The sequence below is a fragment of the Rhopilema esculentum genome, unplaced genomic scaffold, assembly GCF_057945365.1.
Source record: "Rhopilema esculentum isolate cy_ngs unplaced genomic scaffold, ASM5794536v1 HiC_scaffold_24, whole genome shotgun sequence".
Taxonomy (NCBI): domain Eukaryota; kingdom Metazoa; phylum Cnidaria; class Scyphozoa; order Rhizostomeae; family Rhizostomatidae; genus Rhopilema; species Rhopilema esculentum.
In genome coordinates this window covers 379,681-400,262 of record NW_028300835.1, presented here as the reverse complement: position 1 = coordinate 400,262, position 20,582 = coordinate 379,681, and the positions used below count along the sequence as shown (strand labels likewise).

General features: G+C 37.8%; 1 protein-coding gene and 1 long non-coding RNA gene across 2 annotated transcripts in view; one reads left to right on the top strand and one right to left on the bottom strand.

Annotated features, from left to right (window-relative positions):
- Positions 1-11,191, top strand: part of LOC148957474 (uncharacterized) — a 67,844-nt gene extending 56,653 nt beyond the window's left edge. The window contains exon 3 of the long non-coding RNA XR_016145216.1: positions 9,470-11,191. This is a non-coding gene — a long non-coding RNA (uncharacterized LOC148957474). The remainder of the gene's footprint in view (positions 1-9,469) is intronic.
- On the bottom strand, positions 4,519-20,310 carry LOC148957473 (uncharacterized). The gene is made up of 9 exons (XM_089115303.1): positions 19,745-20,310; positions 17,079-17,135; positions 14,962-15,039; positions 12,899-12,945; positions 12,700-12,754; positions 12,025-12,095; positions 10,356-10,400; positions 7,622-7,821; positions 4,519-6,695 (listed from the first exon to the last, which is right to left on the bottom strand). The coding sequence occupies exons 1-9, from the start codon at positions 20,024-20,026 to the stop codon at positions 6,520-6,522; spliced, it is 1,011 nt and encodes a 336-aa protein (XP_088971429.1). The 5' UTR covers positions 20,027-20,310; the 3' UTR covers positions 4,519-6,519.
- Between the last annotated feature and the right edge of the window lie 272 nt (positions 20,311-20,582).

Below are 20,582 nucleotides of genomic sequence, written 5' to 3'. Positions count from 1 at the left end.
ATTCTAAGCCACATTTTTAGTGGGTGTGGCTCATTTTTTCCCGCCACGCCCTAAACCGGGCCCTTGATTCTTCTAGCCACCCTGTGATTTTGACGCCAGACCGTCCCTGGTTTCGAAGCTGCTTATATCTTGCCCATAGTGCTGGATCTCTCTCAGCCCGTCTCTTAATATGGTCTCTCTCGCACATCAAATTCTTGATGCTTGGAGAAATCCATGGCACATGTGTATGCCCCGTCTTAGCGGTCCTTTTTTTCAACGGGGCATGCACATCCAAGACAGCGAGAAAGAGATCGTAGAAATTGCTAGCCATCCTATTAGGGTCATCCGATCTACATGACATAGCCATCTCCCAGCCAATACTACGCAAGTCATTAAGGAAAGAGTCACGGTCATAATTTTTCAAACTGCGTGACTCTGTCTTAAATTTCACGTCATTGACATGAACTCTAGCTTTTAATTTTCTAATACCGTATGTCATATAGTGTTCTGTAATACCGATTTTTACGACCGATACATTACAGAGGTTGTTGGGTCTGTTTGAAAGAGGTGATCTATTAACTAAAAAGTTTTATTAGGCTCTTTATCTTTCTTTTAGTTAAGTTAGTGAGCTTCTGCTAGATGCCCAGAGCATCATAGGGCAACTGATAAATTATTACTGAATGTTTTATCTTCGACAAGATCAAATTACGCAATTTACAGCAATGCTGACATTTACAGGAGATGTTTTGTTTTTGGTTCTGGGCATTTCGCTTTATTTTAAGTTTTGATAAGAGAGTCAGTCTTTCCGATGGTTATACGAGAATTACAATACATGAACTCTATATCGAAGTGACGAGGAAAATACACATTTTGTTAACAAAGCAGGAATCTGGGATAGCCGCAAAAAGACATTTTCACATATCCCAAAATTCAATACTGCACATTTTCGAAATCAATACTGCACGTTTTTAAATTAATACTGTACAAAGTGTGTAATACTGCAAACTAAAATAGGCCGTGGAAAGAGCATTATCATTCAAGAAAGGAACATGCACAGATTACATATCAAAATATAAGCAACATTGGAAAAAACCTCTTCCCCTTAAATTATCATCTAATTTGCATCATCTATTGATCATTATGACCGTAAACATTTGTGTGAACCCCCTCCCTCCATCTTTGATTAGGTAATATGTGAACGTTCCCATACCCAACTGCCAACGCATTGATAATCTTATCCAGATACAACCATTCTGAATAGAAGAACAGAGGATTGTACTCAGTTAAAGCTTAAAACGTGAGAAACCTCTCAGCTATTCGATATCAGGCATTTGAAATAATTCGCATTAGTCATAAGTGAAGAAACTAATTTGCGCTGGTCATAAGTCTTGGTCAATCACAAGTCTTGGGCGTTTTTGAAGATTTCAAAAAAACATTCAATAAAAAATACAATTACGAGGAATTAGCAAAAACTGGTGAAAATTTGATACAACATTGATATAGTTTTTCTCAATTTAATGGTGAAGCTAAACTAAACTGTAAAATCTATGACGCCCGAACCATAACCAGGCGAACTTTTTACGCAAACGTTCTTTCGAGAGGTCAATTGATGAATGTAATCAATTTTAGTTCTGTGCGAATATTGATAATTGCCTTTCGAAAGTTTTCAAGTTTTTTGAAAAATATAACTCGAAGCAAGGACGTACCGGCAAATTTCGCCGTGTCCTGGTGGGCCGAGAAGCGATGGGTGGAGAAAAACTGTGGATAATTTTTAGCAGGTAGAAAGGCTAAAATTTGGTGTATCATGCAGAGCAGTGAGAGATCGCTTCCAGAATATTTCCACCAACAAAAAGTCCAAAGATAGAAGAGAAGAAAGTGCAAGTGGAATTAATCCTGAGCACACAGAAAAACATGTTCTCCTTGCAAGATAAGGGAGCTTTTTGATGCAGCAATCGCTGATAAGCAAGCAGCATCCCAGCAAATGAACAGCAGAAATGGAAAAAGCTGTAGAAATGAGAAGGAAATCAATAGAAACAATTGGAGAAAGCAGGAAGAGAAAGAAAGGGGAGGTAAAAAATGTAAGTGAAAAGAAACGTAACGTTCGGCAGAAAAAATCAGAGTTGACAGTTGACTCAATCCAGGCTGACTCACAATTGTAATTTTCTAAAGGTATTATCAGTCATTCTATCAGTTCAATTTTGCTCAATGCATTCTAAACAACAGGTTACACCATTCAATCTTTTCCTATCTTGGGTACAGTTAAAATTTAGCTGTAAGTCAGCGCTGTGAGTTATTTTTCTCCGATCGCAGTAGCTGCCTAAGAAATTCACCATATCTTTGAAACGCGTTCAGATTTTTATGAGTTATTAGTTTCTATAGACTGAACACTGAAGCAACGAACGTCCTAGAGAAATCAGATTTGTTGATTTTCTTGATTACTTAGATAAAATATGAATCAAGATTATGGACGAAAATTTGCATAAAAAGAAGCATAACTAAAGGATTTTCCTGAGAATTCCCTGGGAGCTGGAGAAATCCCAAACGAGGCAAGGTACCTTTCAGAGTTGTTTTAATGTTCGCAACTTTATAAAAATATAATTTTCGCAACTTTAGATCTGCAAATTTTTTTGATAAAAATGAAATTATGCCCTTTTGCTTTGCTCTCCTTTTCAAATGAATGTTTAGCGAAGGGCGGGGGGAGAGGAATGTGAGAAGTGACGTCATGGGCAATATAATAGAGGGGTTCAGAGAGGTGGTGACACAGGGGGGCAGGGGCCTAAAAATCTTTAGATTATAGGTGATGTCATTAAAACATGACCCCCTCATGAATGTCCAATGTCTTGTCTACACTATACTATCGAACCTTGTTTCAGCCTAGGTAGGGGGTTGAGTGAACCCAAGTAATATTTTCTGTAGTGCGAACACAAAGTTACCTAGCCAAGGTTGATCTTGGCTGACTCGGCCCGGGCTGACTCGGCCCGGGCTGACTCGGCCCGGGCTGACTCGGCCCGGGCTGACTCGGCCCGGGCTGACTCGGCCCGGGCTGACTCGGCCCGGGCTGACTCGGCCCGGGCTGACTCGGCCCGGGCTGACTCGGCCCGGGCTGACTCGGCCCGGGCTGACTCGGCCCGGGCTGACTCGGCCCGGGCTGACTCGGCCCGGGCTGACTCGGCCCGGGCTGACTCGGCCCGGGCTGACTCGGCCAATTGGTTTCAATTGGTTTGAAATAATCATGTATCGTTAACGCGAAAGAGGGTTGAGCCCGGTTAACTTTTCTACTGCGCATGCGGAATAAGGTTGCGAATTGAAAAAGGCGCCCATTTTTTCTATAACTTTTCGCACAGCTTGTGCTTTCTATTAGACTTCAAGGTTATGGTAACCGTTTTCTGGAAATCTCTTGACCTGTTAAGCCGATTATCGTTGCTTTGCGGTTGTGGTCGCATGTCTCATTTACAATATCGCATGGCACATCAATTTATCCAATGTATGACTGTGTTTATTCAAACAGGCTTGACTGTGTTTGAAACTCTGAAAGGGTGGCAAAATATTTAGGTGTCAAATGATGTAAAGTGCATTGTAGATATTGAAAGTTAGATTAAAGCCCAAAGCCTAAAGCCATTTTTCAGTTAGCGCGACACTATCTTCCAAGATTTTACAAAGAAAGCAACTTCTCTTTCCAGCGTAGGAGACGATATTATTTTCGATTAAACACGCAATCTTCTGAAATTTAGCAAATAGCCTCTGCTTGTAGTTAAAAAAACGAACATTTGCTTATGCTCTCTTCGGCGATCGTACAAAGTTCTGTTTTATTCCATATTCTTTGCCCAAATTACCAAGCAAACTATTGAAACTATGGCAGAATATACCGAACAGCACAGCAATGGCTTTTCCTCTTGCCAGGAAACCAATGCTGCAGTAAGTCGTTCTGGTGTTGTGCTTAGGCAAAAAGCTAGACAAGAAAAAAAACAATTCGCTCTTGATGGAGGAGAAGGGGAAATGGGCCTCGAGCGATGTACAATTGACAAGAAACATCGGTCATTGTTTTCAACTTGAGGGGAATTCGGTTGGGGTTGATTCGTTGATTGGTAGAGCTAGTGATTATTCTTGGTGCTTGGTTGAAGAATAATCGTGGTCGTGGATTCCCGACAACCATACGGTTGTGGATGTAAGACAACACAAGGGAGATGACACATTCTTTTCGTAGTTTCTTTTGTTATTTTCATTTGTAATAAAAATCTACACTGCAGTGCCCAGGACACAGCAGGCTCAGAGCCACATGTGCCCTTCGCCTTCTACGCTGACATCTCTTTTTCTCCCCTCAATTTCTTTAGATTATAACTCTATTTAAAGGTACGTTTTACTGGTGGTACGATCAGATAAATATAATACCTAACACACTTGCTTACCTGCAATTACCAACAAGCTCTTGATCTTAACAGTCTTACAACAGATCCACCCAGGGCACTAAACACCAGGTATGACCCACATGTATTTAGCTATTAAATTCTCTCCAGAGGCCGTCAAAAGTAGAATAGCCCTTTCAGAAAAAAGTCAACTTTTGCTCTCTAATATTGATTCATCTAAAATTATTTATCTTTAATTTACATATTTTACATTTAGACATGATTATCAACATTCGGTAACTTTGATGGAAAAAATAATATTCACAATAGCCTGGTCTAAAATTTCCGAATCCATAAAATCGCAGAATGTAGGATTGCTAAAACTCTCAGGTATGAAAACTAATGCCGGTTTCTGCTTTTCAGGTACGCGGGTTTTGCGTCTTAAGCATGTTTTCTGCGCCCAACGTTTAGTCTAAAACTACTCATATTACGTGGAACTATTTCTGAAGCAAATAGAGTTGTAATGTGATGACGTCACAAAAATTATTTTTAAAATTTTTGAATTTTGACTCCATAACCTGAAAGATCATCATGAAAAACCTCTAAATGTGCAAAATCAGTCACGTGTATTACGAAATGGCAGAGATATTGCCACATGTTTACTGGTTCTCTCCCCATCAAACCTCTGAATTTTGGTCTCTGTTCATAACTTTGTGAACAGAGCCAAAATAACAGTGATTCGTTAGCAAACTTCAAATCTTTCATTAGCCATATCTCAACCGATTTTAGACATATCTGGCCAATTTTGCATATTTGGAAGTATTTCATGGTGATCTTCTACGCTATGTGGTTAAAATTCAAAAATTCTAAAAATAGGTTTTTGATGACGTCACACTTTAGAGCTCTATGGCCGCAGAGCTGAAATCGGCTATAGAATATTACTAGTCAGCAAGGACCCGATCATATTACAGACAATAATTAGTCTAAAACGCAACGCAACGATATTTAAACAACAACCTAGACGACTTATGTCGTTCTGGGGGGCTTGAAATGGGAGACTAAGGTAGACTAAAGACCTTTAGCATGACGTGGTAACAAGCACACGGTACAAAGTTCTTAAATTAGCGGAGGGTATTGGCCAGTGGTTCAATGATATAAAAATAAGAAGGGGTTTTCAAAACCATGTCTGAAAACAGAAGCAGAGGAATTTGACACCTTTTGCACTGAAAATAGGGGAGTAGCCCCTGCTGGTCCAAAAAAAATCATCTTCGAGGAGAGGGCAGAAAAGCAGGTTAATGGAAACGTGCCGTGGCTCGCTCAAATAAACACTACTGTGACTAGGTTCGAAATATATTTACTTGGGTTCACTCTGAGACTGAATAATAGAGATTCTGGCACCCGGAGTAATGGAAATGCAGTAATTATAACCTTCTGAGGCAAATCTGCAGAACAAGTAATTTTATTGTAGCTTAACAAACCCTAGAATTTATATCGGATTTACTAATGGTACTTAATTTTCCTTGTTGCTAAATAAAGGCCCATGGCTATGTAAGAAAATGTCCCAGTGTTCCTTATATATTCTGAAAAATTTAAAACTGACGAAAATAGTTGCGTTAAAGAAGTCTACTTTAAAAAATTTTTTTTAATCATTCAAGTTTCATATTTTTCTGAAAGAAAAATTTTAACAAATATAAAAAGATGGTCTTTATGCCATCTAATATCTATAATATTAATTAGAATTATGACTATTAATCTAAATTAAACGGCGCCCTAAGATTTAACGGATAATCAAATAATTACTATTTTGGCACACAAGATCATTAGATTACTAACGCAAAATAAATACTTCAAAACTCAAAATTAAATCAACCAAAATTAACATTTATCCACTGCATACTGTCAACTTCACGGACATGTAAGCCTTCGACACTGTCGTGCAAACTTCACAAACATAAACCAACATAACTCTTGACAAAAATGGCATCCTTTGAGGAAGAAAAACAACCCTAAGAACTTTGTCTTAAGCCGATAGTCCTATTTGAGATAGGGTAATTTCTTGTAACCTGTATACAGGCCAAAACGAGTCCCTTCGAGAACGAAGAACGAGAGATTCAAATGGGTATTGCATTGCTGGAACAGCTTGGCTATGGCATCACTTGACTGGTGAAACATCAAAGCTGTCTTTGAAATCCTTGCTTCAGTTAGCCACTGCAGTGTTACTACCCTCTACATCTACTTCGATGACAACGCCATTGGACGAAGAAGCAAGGCTACTGGTTACGTCATTATCATCACCAATATCAGCTTCTCTCATATCACTGTTGTCAAGGGAAACAACGACACTCTGATTCAGAGAGGGAGCGCCAACAGCACCTGCAAATAGGCCCTTTCAGATTAAGTTCAATCGCGGAATGATAGAAATGTGAGCACTGATTAGCAAACGCCATCAGTATTTTTGTTCAACAGCATCATATTTATCTGAGCATTGTTGCGGATCTGATCCCAGGCGTTTACCCGGGATCTGATCCAAAATCATTTGCGTTCACCCGGGATCTGATCCAAAACCATTTGCGTTTACCCGGATCCGTTCCAGATGAGATCAACATATAACGCACATGCGCTTTCAAAAATTTGTGTGCAGCAGAAGTTTTTCATGCATACTGTGGTTGAAACAAACTGCCCAAGCTGAACATGGGGGAGTTAAAGTCACTCACAATACAACCTGAAAGAGCTGTCCACAAAAAACAGACTCACAGCAAAAATGAAAACAAGAAAAAGCTATAAACATATTTCCTTAAGACCTTAGGATTCATCTTGACGATTGTTCTGTGTCACTTTTGAAAATAAATGGACCTGGTCTAGACCAGATCCAACCGTTTACACGGGATCCGGTCCACATCGTATATATACGGGATCACCTCTGCAAGCGATCCCAAAAGTGTTCGAATAGCGGATCCAAAAGTATACGGATCCACCAGATCCCGTGTAAACGCAAGGCCTATATCCGTACTCTTTTGGATCCGATCCGGATCCACTCTTTTATAAACCAGAAGTTGACTCAATATCATAAAGTAAATGGATAACGACCTTAGAATTTGACCACAGTGACACCACCATTAAACGGATAAAATATATTAATAATAATAAGTAATAAGATGAAAGTCTAATAGCTATAAGGAAGCCGATTAAGGCCAACTATCTATGAAGAACTAGTATAAAATGATTATATGGTACAATGCTAAAAAATGATAATCAATCGATATGAAAGGAGATAAGATATGAAGCGGGATTCATTTTACCTTGATTTATTATCTCATCCCTGTTGCCATGGTTATTAACAATATTCAACTCAGCATGAACTTCGATTTCGTTCGAAGTGGAGGGCTTCTTCACACTGTTTGGCAGCGTCACATCTGATCGACAGGTCGGGCAAAGTCGATTCATCTTCAGCCATTTATCGATGCAGTTTATATGGTAAATGTGCTGACAAGGAAGTTTTCTAAATAAAAAATGATGATGACAATCAGTGTTACGAAGATTAGAATCAACCTAGCGAAGGAGGGGGGGGGGATGATTATGATAATGATGACGACAAGGATGATGGCCCCATTACCGTTGTCTTTTAGAAAGGTGCTAATAAGATAATAGTCATTAGTGGCCTTAAGGAAAAAATGAGATGGGCCCTCCCCAATTTACGGACTACAAGAATGTCCCATCCAAGGGTACGGAGCATGTCAAATACAACAGCAAGGTGTAAAAATTATATTTTTACTCGCTTACTAGGGGAGCTGAGTTATAAAAGCTTCAGTTGAAGAGGTTTTTGACAATGAGGTGAACTTGAGCAAAGTTTTAAAAACATAGATTTGGAAATAATTTTGGGGCGCCTTTTGGTCGGGAGCCATTAGTTATCGAACTGAGGTGCCATGGATTGTGTTACGCCACTGCGTCGTACACGCAACATGGCGACTCGAAACTGCTCAGAACGGCAGAAAAATCCTTACAGATGGAAGTTAGGTTTAGCACGCTATAAGAAAGGCTATGTCAAGTACATACTCCAAGCATCTTACTTCTAACAAAACTTATTCTAAATGTCCAATTCTTGCCAGGTCTACTGTGCACAATAATTCAAACTTGCAAAACTGCTTTTTCTTTTTGTATGATTATGTTAATGGCTTAACAATATCGTTTTAAATAGAAAATCAGCCAAAACGGAATTGCGTATCCCACAATCCTATAAAACAACTCTCAGAGGTTTTCATCGTACATTTCTGAGAGAATTTCTGCAGTGTAAGAAATAAGCTGTTCTCGGGAAATTTTTTCTATGCAATAAGCGATTTCAGCAGCTTACGAATGGTATTCTCTACTCGGAGGAATTAAATCGTAAAAACTTCTTTACCCTAGCCGCTAAACAATAGGAAACGTGGAATACCGAGTGCTGGTTATAAGCCTCTTTAAAGCTTAAAGATTGTGGGTCAAGCATTCATTTCTGCCTAAGATTTTCTAACATGCAGCCGAGGTTGATTATAAGTGGCCAAGGAATGCTCAATGAAGGCAAGAAAAAATGATTTAAAAGGAAACAGATACGAAGTAGGCGAACCTGAAATAAAATCCACTAATCGGCTATTACATATGTAAATGTAGAAAATGATTTATGAGACAATTGTCGGAAGACCTCCACCAGCGGACATCTTCCGATTACGGACAACTTCAAATAATGGACTATTAACTCAAGTTCAGCAAATGTCCATTTAAAGGAGGCTTAAAGGGGGCTTTGAGGGATGGAATTTGGAAGCAAGGAATGAGGGGAGTGTTGATGAAAATGATCGGATTTTAATACCATATCCTTGAAGTGTTTGTTACATTATGGAAACGGCAACTTTTACAATTACATCCTTAGCCATAAGATAAAGTAAATAAGAAGATGAATAAAGTAAAATTTTGATGTCATTAAATTTCTAATGACTACTAAAAAAATTTCATAGAATCGGAGCAAAATCGATGGAAAGACTGAAAATTATTAGGGGAGGGGTGGGTGTCAACACCCAAAACCCCCTGTATGTCCGTCTATAGGAGTTTTATTTTTTCCTGCTCCTTTCCTAATCCCAAAAGTTAAGAAGCTATTAAAACTCAGTTTTCAATTTTTATAGATACATTGGGACAGAATACAGGAGAAGGCTACGCCGAAAATACTTGTAAGTTGATATTTTTTCTGAAGTTGCCGTAAGGCATAAATGGCTCGAGTGATATGATAAGGAGGCAATGTATACTTCTTGAAAAGCTAACAAAGCACATAGCCACGTGATTATGCTTCGAATTTCTAAGGCCCTGTGCAAACGTTGAACTTCTCAAGCGCCGAACTAAATGAACTTATTAAGTACGTGAAAAATGCGACGTTTGGATCAACGGCGGATTTCATTAAGTCTGGCAAAAGCAGTTTGACACGGCAGGTTTCCTTAGAAGGGAATGTTATGAACTATCGCTGACACGCGAACTTCTAATAAAAGAATAAAATCGGCTTCAGGAAAAAGATGCTTAGAATTTGCTGCAGTTTTGAAAAAATATCAGCTTGTATATTTCAGAGACATTTTACTAACGTAACATAATGTTGGTGGAAAAGTAGTTCAACGGTTAGCTAGAACAACCCAGATCAAATGGAAGCTATACGATCTTAATGGAGAATCATTTCATGAAATTGTGTAAAAAAAGAGGAAAATTGAAATAGAGCGAAAATATTAAAAAAAAATAAACTAATATTTCGCTCCGACATACGGGATTTTTTCCCGTGTATGCTCGTATAAAACACTGGGAAAGCTGAAGGCAGCAGGAATAGGAACCGTCCATCTAATTTCATCGGATATTTGATTCTGCACAAGTGCTTCATCAAACAAATACTTTGTCCGCATGTGGACAATATAGGAAACAGTCTATATCCTAACCTTTTATATCAATATGCACATAAATGAAAAACAGTAAAAAGCAAAGCATAAATCGCAGTAAATCTTTAGACGTCAGGAGAGAATCTGAAAAACGTACCTGACTTCTTGTCCAGTCTTGAAATGAATCAAGCATATAATGCAGCTATAATGGAAAAACAAGCACGTTTCAATATCAGAAGTGAATTAATAGATGACATTTACAAATTTTATCACCACTATAAAAACATATAAAGGATATCTAAGATATCAATACTCCTAGTTTAAATTAATTTTCTTAAGGAATAGCATATATTTAAAAACAGGGGCAAAAGGGGATGCAGAGGCCTACTTGCAAGCAAATACGAGCCCCCAAGCCCCTGAGGGTCTTGCTGCTTATGAATAGGAGGACTTGGGACGTGGCTTTGCATTCTCAATAACGGTTTGGCTTTTCCGCATTTTGAGGAGTATTTTCACTGATTACTCAACTATTTCTCATTAAAAATGGGGCTGAAATGTTAGATGATCATTATTTGCTAGCAATACTCTAGAATGATCCAAGAAAAATCCTTTGGGCCTCTGCAGGCTTTACATAGGCCATATCGGTTATCGGAAACTGTCGCTTGAATTAGCCGATACTCGTTTGGAAAACAGACTGAGAATCCGCAGTTTTTCAAAAATAAAATGGTTTAAAGGATGTTGAAACTAAGGTTGTGCTTTGTAGTAAAAAATTTGCAAAATACTGAATGCCCTTATTAGGCAAATTCGAGAAAAGCACGGGTTTTAAAAATGACGTGTGATCAGTTCGGTTTTGAAAAATAACTGTACAAACCTAAAACCTAAGAATAAGACATTTAACTTAAATGCCAACAGAAAAATCAGCATTTTAGAAGTTATTAAAATATACCTTATTTGCGACGGTCCAAACTTATATTTGCTTAGAGTATCTCCACAGACGGCGACTGTTTGAGAAGTGGAGTAAAGCAAAACCAATTAATTTATGTCTTAGTTAAAGCGGATTGAAACTACTCAGAAATAGACAAATGGATAGTCAACCATATGATAAATATATAGGAGTTCTATCCACGATAAAGACCAAGAAACTGTTGTGGCTATGTAAAAGTGGAGCCTTTTGCGGCTTTATAAGTTTATAATGAAGGCATCCATAGAAAAACACTGTACTTCAAGTATCGCTCGAATACGCTCTATCATTGCAGTTTTTTTTCACCTGCTACTTTGTAAAAACAACTGATAAGAAATTGTTTTGAAGAAACAACAAAGTTTGAGTTTTTTCAAAAATTCAGACCAGCTTTTTTGCAGTGGGTAAATAGAAATTTCTTTCCAATGGTCAAAAGGCGCTGTGTTGGAAAAAAAGAAAAAATTTGTCAACCCTTTTTACAGTGCAAAATGTATAACCTTTTGCGTCTATCGACAGGACATTTAGATCTCAAGCTATGAATGTTTATATAAAAAATATCGGACATCTAATACATTTAGATTCTTTGCTGTTGGCAAAAATGTGAAATGCTTGCTCTTAAAACCATATTCACTTGGTGATGAGCAGGTTCCCATATGTCCTACCACTGTTGTTCTTGCTACGCCCCAGAATCCATTGAGAATCCGTTATTTTCAATGATCAATCCATGTTCTCATGTTTTTCTTAATAAAATACCGCTCCAATAACTCTAGCTCTCCTACCGCACTGGCATGCAATGCATCGGATCCACTTATGACAGGCCTTTACTGTCTTTCGTGGATAGAGCTCAAGAGTGATAAATAGTTGAACTCACCAAGATTCATTTGATTCAGTTCGTTCAGTCAAAGCAGAAACGACAGACAACCGGTCAACTGAGTCGTTGTTCTGAAAGGCGAATAACCGGACATAAATAGGAATCATTAAAAAAATGGAGCTAGATTTCGAGAAGATTTTGTTGTGTACCTTGTGTTTCTAGAACGTTGGGTATCACGTGATCTTGTCCATGAATCTAGAGAGTTTTACTGATTTCCGAAAAAGTGGACTTTTAAAAACTGAGAGCTATTGCTATTTACACTTTAGCATTCTCTGCTGTCACCAGTAGTTTATCATATTTCATGATAAAATCACTTCTCCTATTTGCGATTACTTTTTTTTATTATTCACATCTTCCTGTTCTGGATTATAGTTCTTGTCGAAAAAAGATTATAGCATAACCTGCTACTGTACAGCTAGATTGAGGATTTGGGCTTGCAAAACTGTTGCTTTTACCATCTGCAACACTTGCTAGTGATGACCAGGGAGAAGATAATTTGCATTCTGCATATAAATGAGTTGGTTATGAAAGAATTGAAGAGATTTGTGCGTTTTTCAATGGGGAAATGTTTTGAATTGTCAAATAACAAGAATTATTATTACTGAAGGCAATATATAAGAATTAGTTTGAAACAGTGTTGTCAAACATAAAAAGCAACAATCATTTTGTTCTTACCAAAAGGATCATGTTTGAAAAATACTTCGTGATGGTTGTGTACTGGTTAATTTTTCTGTAAAAGAAAAAAGTTAATGAGACAGTTTTTTATTACTAAATAAAGACCTGAATAAAGAAGTGAACGCTTTTATGCAGCGAAAAACGGAAATAATTAAATCTTGAAGCAAAGGAAAGTCATGAATGCATTCATAGTACTTACTTTTGTCCAATGCCGCATGGTTGTTGACTGTGCATTACAACAAACGTCTAGAAGAAAGTGTTGTCATTATAGAAAAACATTGGAAATGCAGGAAGACATAGGCCTGATTAAGGGATATGAAAACCAAAAGGTCAACACAACCTTGCTGAAAAACGAGGAAGAGCGAAAAACAGCGAATACCTGGGTTATTTAGTTTTACGCAGCTATCAAACAAAAATCATTGTTCACACTAATAATAAACTCTATGACACACGTTGTGGTTCGGCGAAACTTAAAGCGCTCGAAATTTCATCTTTCGTCTTGTTTATATCGACAAGAAGACCAGTGGGTTTCTTCCATTCATACAGAACGTTTGCAGCATAATATGAAAAGGAAGGGACAGTTTCTAAAGAAAAGGAGAGGACACTTTGTAAAGAAAAGGAAGGGACAGTTTGTAAAGAAAAGGAAGGGACAATTTGTTAAGAAAAGGAAGGGACAGTTTGTAACGAAAAGGAAGGGACAGTTTCTAAAGAAAGGGAAGGGACAGTTTCTAAAGAAAAGGAAGGGACAGTTTCTAAAGAAAAGGAAGGGACAGTTTCTAAAGAAAAGGAAGGGACAGTTTCTAAAGAAAAGGAAGGGGCAGTTTCTTAATTAAAAGAAGGGACAGTTTCTAAAGAAAAGGAAGGGACAGTTTCTAAAGAAAAGGAAGGGACAGTTTCTAAAGAAAAGGAAGGACAGTTTCTAAAGAAAAGGAAGGGGCAGTTTCTTAATAAAAAGAAGGGACAGTTTCTAAAGAAAAGGAAGGGGCAGTTTCTAAAGAAAAGGAAGGGAAGAACAAGAACAAAATTGTGACCGAATTTAGTACTAGCAATTCCTTAAAGTTACCAATATAGCTACCAAGAGCTTCGTTTAGAAACATAAAAATGCAACATTTGATAACGTGAAATAGGACACCAAATCAGTCACAATGATTTGCACCTTTTATCAATTATGCAAAGATCATCTCTTTTCTATTTTATCTTCACAAGAATCATTTTCGAGCACTTTCCATTTGAAGAAGGAGGTCAGTAGAATAGTCCCTTGATTGTTAGGCCTGATTTACACGAGACAAATTTTGCGCACGGAGCGAATTTTTCTCCAGGAATCTTTTGGCTAAGAATTTTTCTCTCGAATTCGAAGTTCTATTTATACTGGCAGAAATTTTTACGTAAATTATCTGCAAATATTGCAAATGAATATCGCAAACGTTCTAAGAGTGCTGTTATCAGGGAGCTTAAAATCTTCAAGTTAATTTTATTGAAAAAGCGAGCAAAACAGGAAAAAAGCGATACTGGGTTAGAAAAATTTATTAAGAAATTCTTCACAAGGGGGAGTTTCATCTTTCAGTAAAAGATTTACATTTAATGACCAGGAATACTTCTTCAAATACTTTGGAATGTCACCATCTGAGTTTGCACAAACATGCGAGATCCTGTTAATGTATCTTCATCGAACAGATCTCGAGTCTTCTTTGACTGAAACTGTTGCTGAGGAGCGGGCAAATAAACCGCCAACATTTCAGCGTTTTTAAGAAATTCGTGCTGATTGTTTATTTCAGACAATAGGTAGAGCGATAGAACTTTCCAGCATGTTTTCGTCAATTTTAAATTCGAATGTTTGAATAATAATCTGGTCTGAATCCACTTTAATTGAATGTATACGAGGTGATGAATAATTACCAACCTGTTTCATTGACGTTGTATAGGTGAGACTGTTTGAGAAAAATAATATGGAAAGACGCGGGTCATCAGAAACCAAAACAAATGTCAGTTTGTCAAATGTCAAATTCTATATTGATGGTTTATTTCACAACTCGAAAATTTCGCAGCAAAAAAATAGGAATTGTTTTTCCTTTTTTCTCTGCGAATTCGCAGAGAATTTTCTAATCTCTACTTCTGCGCAAATTTTTTACGCATTTGCATCGAGAAATTCGCTTCGTACGAAAAAATTGGCCTCGTGTAAATCAGGTTTTACCTCATCATTGGGGGTGGCTTTCTTATAGAAGGTTTTCTAAATGGCCTTTTCCTTGGAGCTCATCTACATACCTGCAATCCATTTTCGTAGGCTTGCAGGTTTCTTTGAAGTTCCGATCTGTACACAAAATGGACACCAGTTGATGGGATCTGAAAAATAACCAGTTTAAAAAGATAGACGTGGTGACATTTATCAAAGGTTGATATTTGGCTATGGTTAATATCTACACACTGGGGTTTAAAAAGGGTTATTTTTGTTGTCATCGTCTTAGCCCCACTGAGCGGTAGAAGGGGCAATTGGCGAAATTCAACTGGGACATAGCAAATTTTAAAGAACTTTAAATTGGAGGGTTGACCCTTTTTTTACTAAAAAGGAACAAAATATATTGTTTTAAACAAAGAAATGTTACCTTGGCTAAAAGGTGCCAATAGCTCCTATGATAATAAGGCCCAGCTCTATATTTGAGTGTAATTTCAGACCGAAACTTAAACTGGAAAATACCTATTAGCCATGTGCCTACTTAGCTGTAAACTACAAAAGACTACTTGATAAAATAAGATACTTGTGCCAAAAGTACCTTAATCCTTCACGTCTCTCTACAACGCGCTTTTCGTACCTCATATAAACTACGGCTGAGTTAATTTGGGTTCAGCGGCGAAGACCAATCTAATCCCAATGAAGCGCTGTCTAAAGGCAGTTCGAGTTATAAACCTTGAAAATGATGTAAACCTAAACGCTTCGACGATATAGTTGAGCTAGAAAAAGGGAAATTCATTCGTTTTCTGTTTGAAATAGACTTCTTAACATAATGTTGCTAGAAATTTTATAAGCTATATGTTATGTATTATGCAGGCCCGTCCGAATGAAATTCATATTTTTGGGTACTGCCCATGGTACTGTTCCTATTCAGTACACTGATATCATAGTCTATGCTGATATAAAGGAAATATAGTACTGTTGACAAAACTAGAAGAGGCTTCTCCTTAAGAGGTGGCCAAGTTGAAAAAGGAAAGGACGGTTAGTCGATTAAAAAAGGGACTTTGTAGAGCAATAGAAAATAGATCGCTTTATGAGAAAAGGGTTTAATTCTGCTAAGCCAAATAGAACGACAAATAATGCAAATAATGGACGAAAACTGAACAATTACACAATAGGATCTAGAATTCGAAAAATGATCGTATTTGCAAGATTATACAAAGGTTGTTCGGGTTATATGCTGAAGACGTGACCGAAATGACAATTAGAGCTGAGCTCATATATATATAGCATATATCAAACTGGAATGTCCTGTGACTTTGACGTCCTTATCCAAAATGTCATTATTAAAAGTGTCCCATACGTTTGGAGGGAGGGGGGGTCTGCAGCCCCCATAAATTTTTGCAAAATGTCCCCCCATTATTTGATTCATGTTAGCTACGGTGAATACCAAAGTATTTTACAATTGTTATTAACACAAGCATACAGTATACTACCCCCCCCCCCCCTATCCAATGGGTTTCACATCGTTTTTGGACAAATCTCGAGGATCATATTTTAGGATAGTGGGGGGTCCGGACCCCCCTATTCCCCCCTTGGGTACGCCACAGCGTAAGGGCAAGTATTCAGCACAGAAGGGGTCCGCAGGCAGTGTTTTGAAGGGAATAGTGCTTTTTAGCCTTCTGGTTTTACAAACTAAACTTTATAGAGGAATTAATCAATACAGTATGAACATGATTTGAATAATCTAATGACAATTTAACACCGAAAAGCCGAAGACATGTGAATTTTGAACTAGATATCTACTATACTATTTGATACTAAAAAGCTTCCTAAGAAAAACTTCTAGTGCCAGGTACTATCCTCCAGCCAAATTCTACTGAGACAAACAATAAAAAATGGTTTTTACAAGTATACCTCTCAAACAGGGGTGTAGTGCTATCAAAACAAAAAAAGGGGGGCTCTTGCACAACATGTTGCAAAAAACAATAGCAAAAGTAGAAATTTGCCAATTTCCGGCATTAAGATGCTGGGGCTCAGTCCCCTGGCATTACACCCTTGCTCTCAAGTACTACAAGGTACTACTGTTATGTCTCACCATGATTTGGAGATTTATAGAGAAACTCTACAGACACTTTAGTGACCCTTGACTTTCAGCCACCACTGACCAGATTTAAAACTGACCAGGCTATAAAAAGCAACAAGCACTCACCATTGTTGTCATTGGCAATCTCGACCTTATAAAGCCGCCTATAGATGCACCAATAAGCTGAAAACAAAAAAGATCATTTTACAAAACGTGAAAAAAGAGACCAGCTAGTATTGGAAGTGGCAATAATAATCTTTGTTGAAAAAGATACACTCGGATTAATGTTAAATCTTATTGTGCACTCTGCAAAAAGACATGTGCTGCACCAGTCAGAGATTTTGGGTCAAGATTTTATCCAGAGTGACCCTTTCGTGTGAGTATTTGTATAAAATGAATTTTTGGGATCTTGCAAAGATTTCTGTGTGAAACTATTTTTTCTAAATTGCAATTTATGATAGTGTAAGTAGAAGAAATCAGTGGAGTGCCTCTTTTCATTCTTAATGAAAAAAAGGGCATATTTCTGCATGCCCATGAAATTCTTGGACTGACCTCCCACCCCATCAATCCATGTCCCTGCAATATCTTTAACAAACTGGATAATATACTCTCAGGGACGACCTTAGGTAGGATGGGGGGCTGTGGGGAGTGCAACAGCCCCACAATATCTCTGTGTCCTATAAATTTTGTTTCTATCAGCAAAAATTCATTTTCTGGTAGTCTGTAGTAGCAAAATAAAGCCAAGAATTCAGACACCAACATTCCTATCAGTGGAGGGTCAGCCCCTTGATTTTCTCTATACTAGGTTAGTGAATACTTGAAAGTTATGCAACTAAAGCTGTTTTCATTGGCTGGACTGAGAGATTGCTTTGAAAAAGAGAGTTACTAGGAAACTGGACAGAACATTTGCAACTTTTACTAGGAATTTTGCACCTGTTAATTTCAATTTTCATCAAAGAGCCTCAGGGTAAGGAGGGTAATTATTTTATGTAATTTTTTTAAATCTACCTTAACTGTTACACAAAGTCTTCAGATAAACAGAATACACCAAGTGTAAAATATACTGGGTGAATAACTGAAGAGCATGGAAATAATTCAATGTGTCCTTTCCAGGGCCCAAAAGAGAAGGGGATAGACATCAACTTGTGAGGACCTACCACAACTCAAAAGTTAAGGGAAACGTCAGAAGAGCTGCAGGGGGGGGGGGGGGTGGAAGTAAAGCGTCAAGAAAAAAGACAAAAGTGTCAAAAAATAATAAAGAAGATCATTAAATTCCCTGAAGGTAAGGTGGCAACTGCCCCAGCACAGTGGTGTAGTGCTATCAAAATAATAAGGGGGGCTCTTGCACAATATATTGCAAAGAACAATAGCAAAAGTAGATGTTTGCCAATATACAGCATTAACAAAGAGGGCTCAGCTCCCTTGCTCTACACACCTGCCCCTGCACCATTGTGCTCATGCATCCGCTCACCCTTTAATTTATTTTAGGAGAATACCTGTCTGTTTGTCTGTATGAATAACAATGATCGAGGGGCCAATCACTCTAAGGTTTGCTTTGGGCAAAATCTCGTACGCTGTTTGCAAGAGTGAATCGCCCCTCGACAATGATGTAATACGACCATAATATGATGCTTTTGGAATAGCCGTTCACATGGAACAGAAACCGACGGCAGCTTTTGAATGAGTCCCATTTAATCAATTGCTCGCAGTAAGGAAACGACGTAAGAGTGAAAGCGGCGTTTCCCATTTCCCCTTTTCCTGGTTTAAACCTGCCTCGACTGATCAATAGAAATTCGTGCACGTACAGCTAAATCTTATGCAAACATTTGCAAAACATATTTCTTGACCATTTGACAAAAGTAAATTTTGTGCTAAGGTTTCACAACAGGTGTTCGTAAACAATTTCTCGAGAACAATAGCACAGGCCAAAACTTGTAGATAGTAAGGTTTTTGCTCTAGACTCCACCAACATGGGACATTGTATCTATTTAGATAAATATTTGTTGAAACCCAAATAATATATCTTGTTCTGATTTAGAAACATTTTGATGAAAATATCTTGAACATTTCTGAAACCAAATGAAGAACTGATGTAATTTCAACTTTCCCAAGTAGATCAATATCTAACTGCCTTGAAACCACAACGATTCCCAAAAATTTGAGCACCGAATGATCTTAGATAAATAGATTTTGTCTTCTTGTTTGTTTTATTATCAGTTTTGGCCTAACCTATCCGTCAATCGTGCAACAATGAATGTCCATATGTAACAACACAATAAATCATTTGAAGTAACATTGAATTCAATTTACTCGTGATCAAAACAAAAAAGGTCAGGAATGTAACAAATAACAAAAGGCTTGTAAGTACCGCCCAATATTTCAGAATCAACATTTTTATTTCTTATAGGAGGTGTAGTAAAAAATTATCAAAAAAGGAAGGTTATTTGTCCCATTACATCACCTCAAGCACACATAAATGACACAGCGACTTCACAGCGATTCCCTTCTTTTCTGATAGCGAAAAAGATTTAGAATTAACCACTTTCATGGGCAGGCGAATGGCCATCCAAATTTTGAAGGTGGACAGGTAGGACATCAGCATCTGTTATTGTGGTCGAGCGCGGATTCTAACGAATCTTCCTGTGCAAGTTTCCTCTCGAATATTTAGTAAATTAAATTATGAAACTACAGTGCTATATCCTTCTTAAACCTCGTTGAAAGCTTATCCTACGGTAAAATGGAGGCGAAGCAAAAACAACCAAGAGCTGAGACAGAGAATATTTCCAACTTACCGCACAACCAATGTACAACAACAAAGTGGACTTGAAGACGCCGATAATGATGAAAATTATGCCTGTCACGCACAGCCCAAGGTTTAAAAACTTAGAAAGTTTTCCACGGATCAACCTTTGCGTACCACTTAGCTCTCCAGGCATCTTTAAACTGTTGTAATGGCAATACTCCTGCTTCTTCCTGTAAACGTTCACGATCCAATATTTTTTCAACGGCAGACGGACAATTATGTCTAACAGACCACGAAACAGGTCTAACTTGAATTTGTCAGTATTGCGCATGCGTACAATCAGGGTCTAGACCGTTCAGTCAGACCAAGTCACGTGTCAATATTGTTATCACAGAGAGTCACCTGCAGCCTTTGTTATGCTTATGAGACGTCCAAAATTTTAATTGTTATGCAGCGAACCGTTTGACCATTTGACTACACCGCGAAGTTCACTTCCCGTTAAAAGGTAAATACCAAAAACACAGATTTTTGATCTGATTTTGATCTTGAACAAGAATCGACAGATTTTGATCAGATGTCAGACTTTCCTTGCTGTTGGGGTTCTCACAGAAATCTCGTACGCCCTTTTGCATAAATCCTTTTGTTTTCGAGTTAAATCCACGAAAGATTGGAAAGAGTGACAACCTCATTTTTCCTTATAAGAATAGAATGAAGGAACTATTTTTTTTCCCTAAAAAGCCCAACATTAAAACGGAAGAAAATCGTTTAAAAGCAACGTCATAAGCTTTGAAAATGATAAAACATTACCGAATTTCATTGTTTGCAGCAGAGAAAACCCGCTCCGAGGCAAGTTTCTGTTGGAAAACTTTCTGGCTTAAACAAAGGGC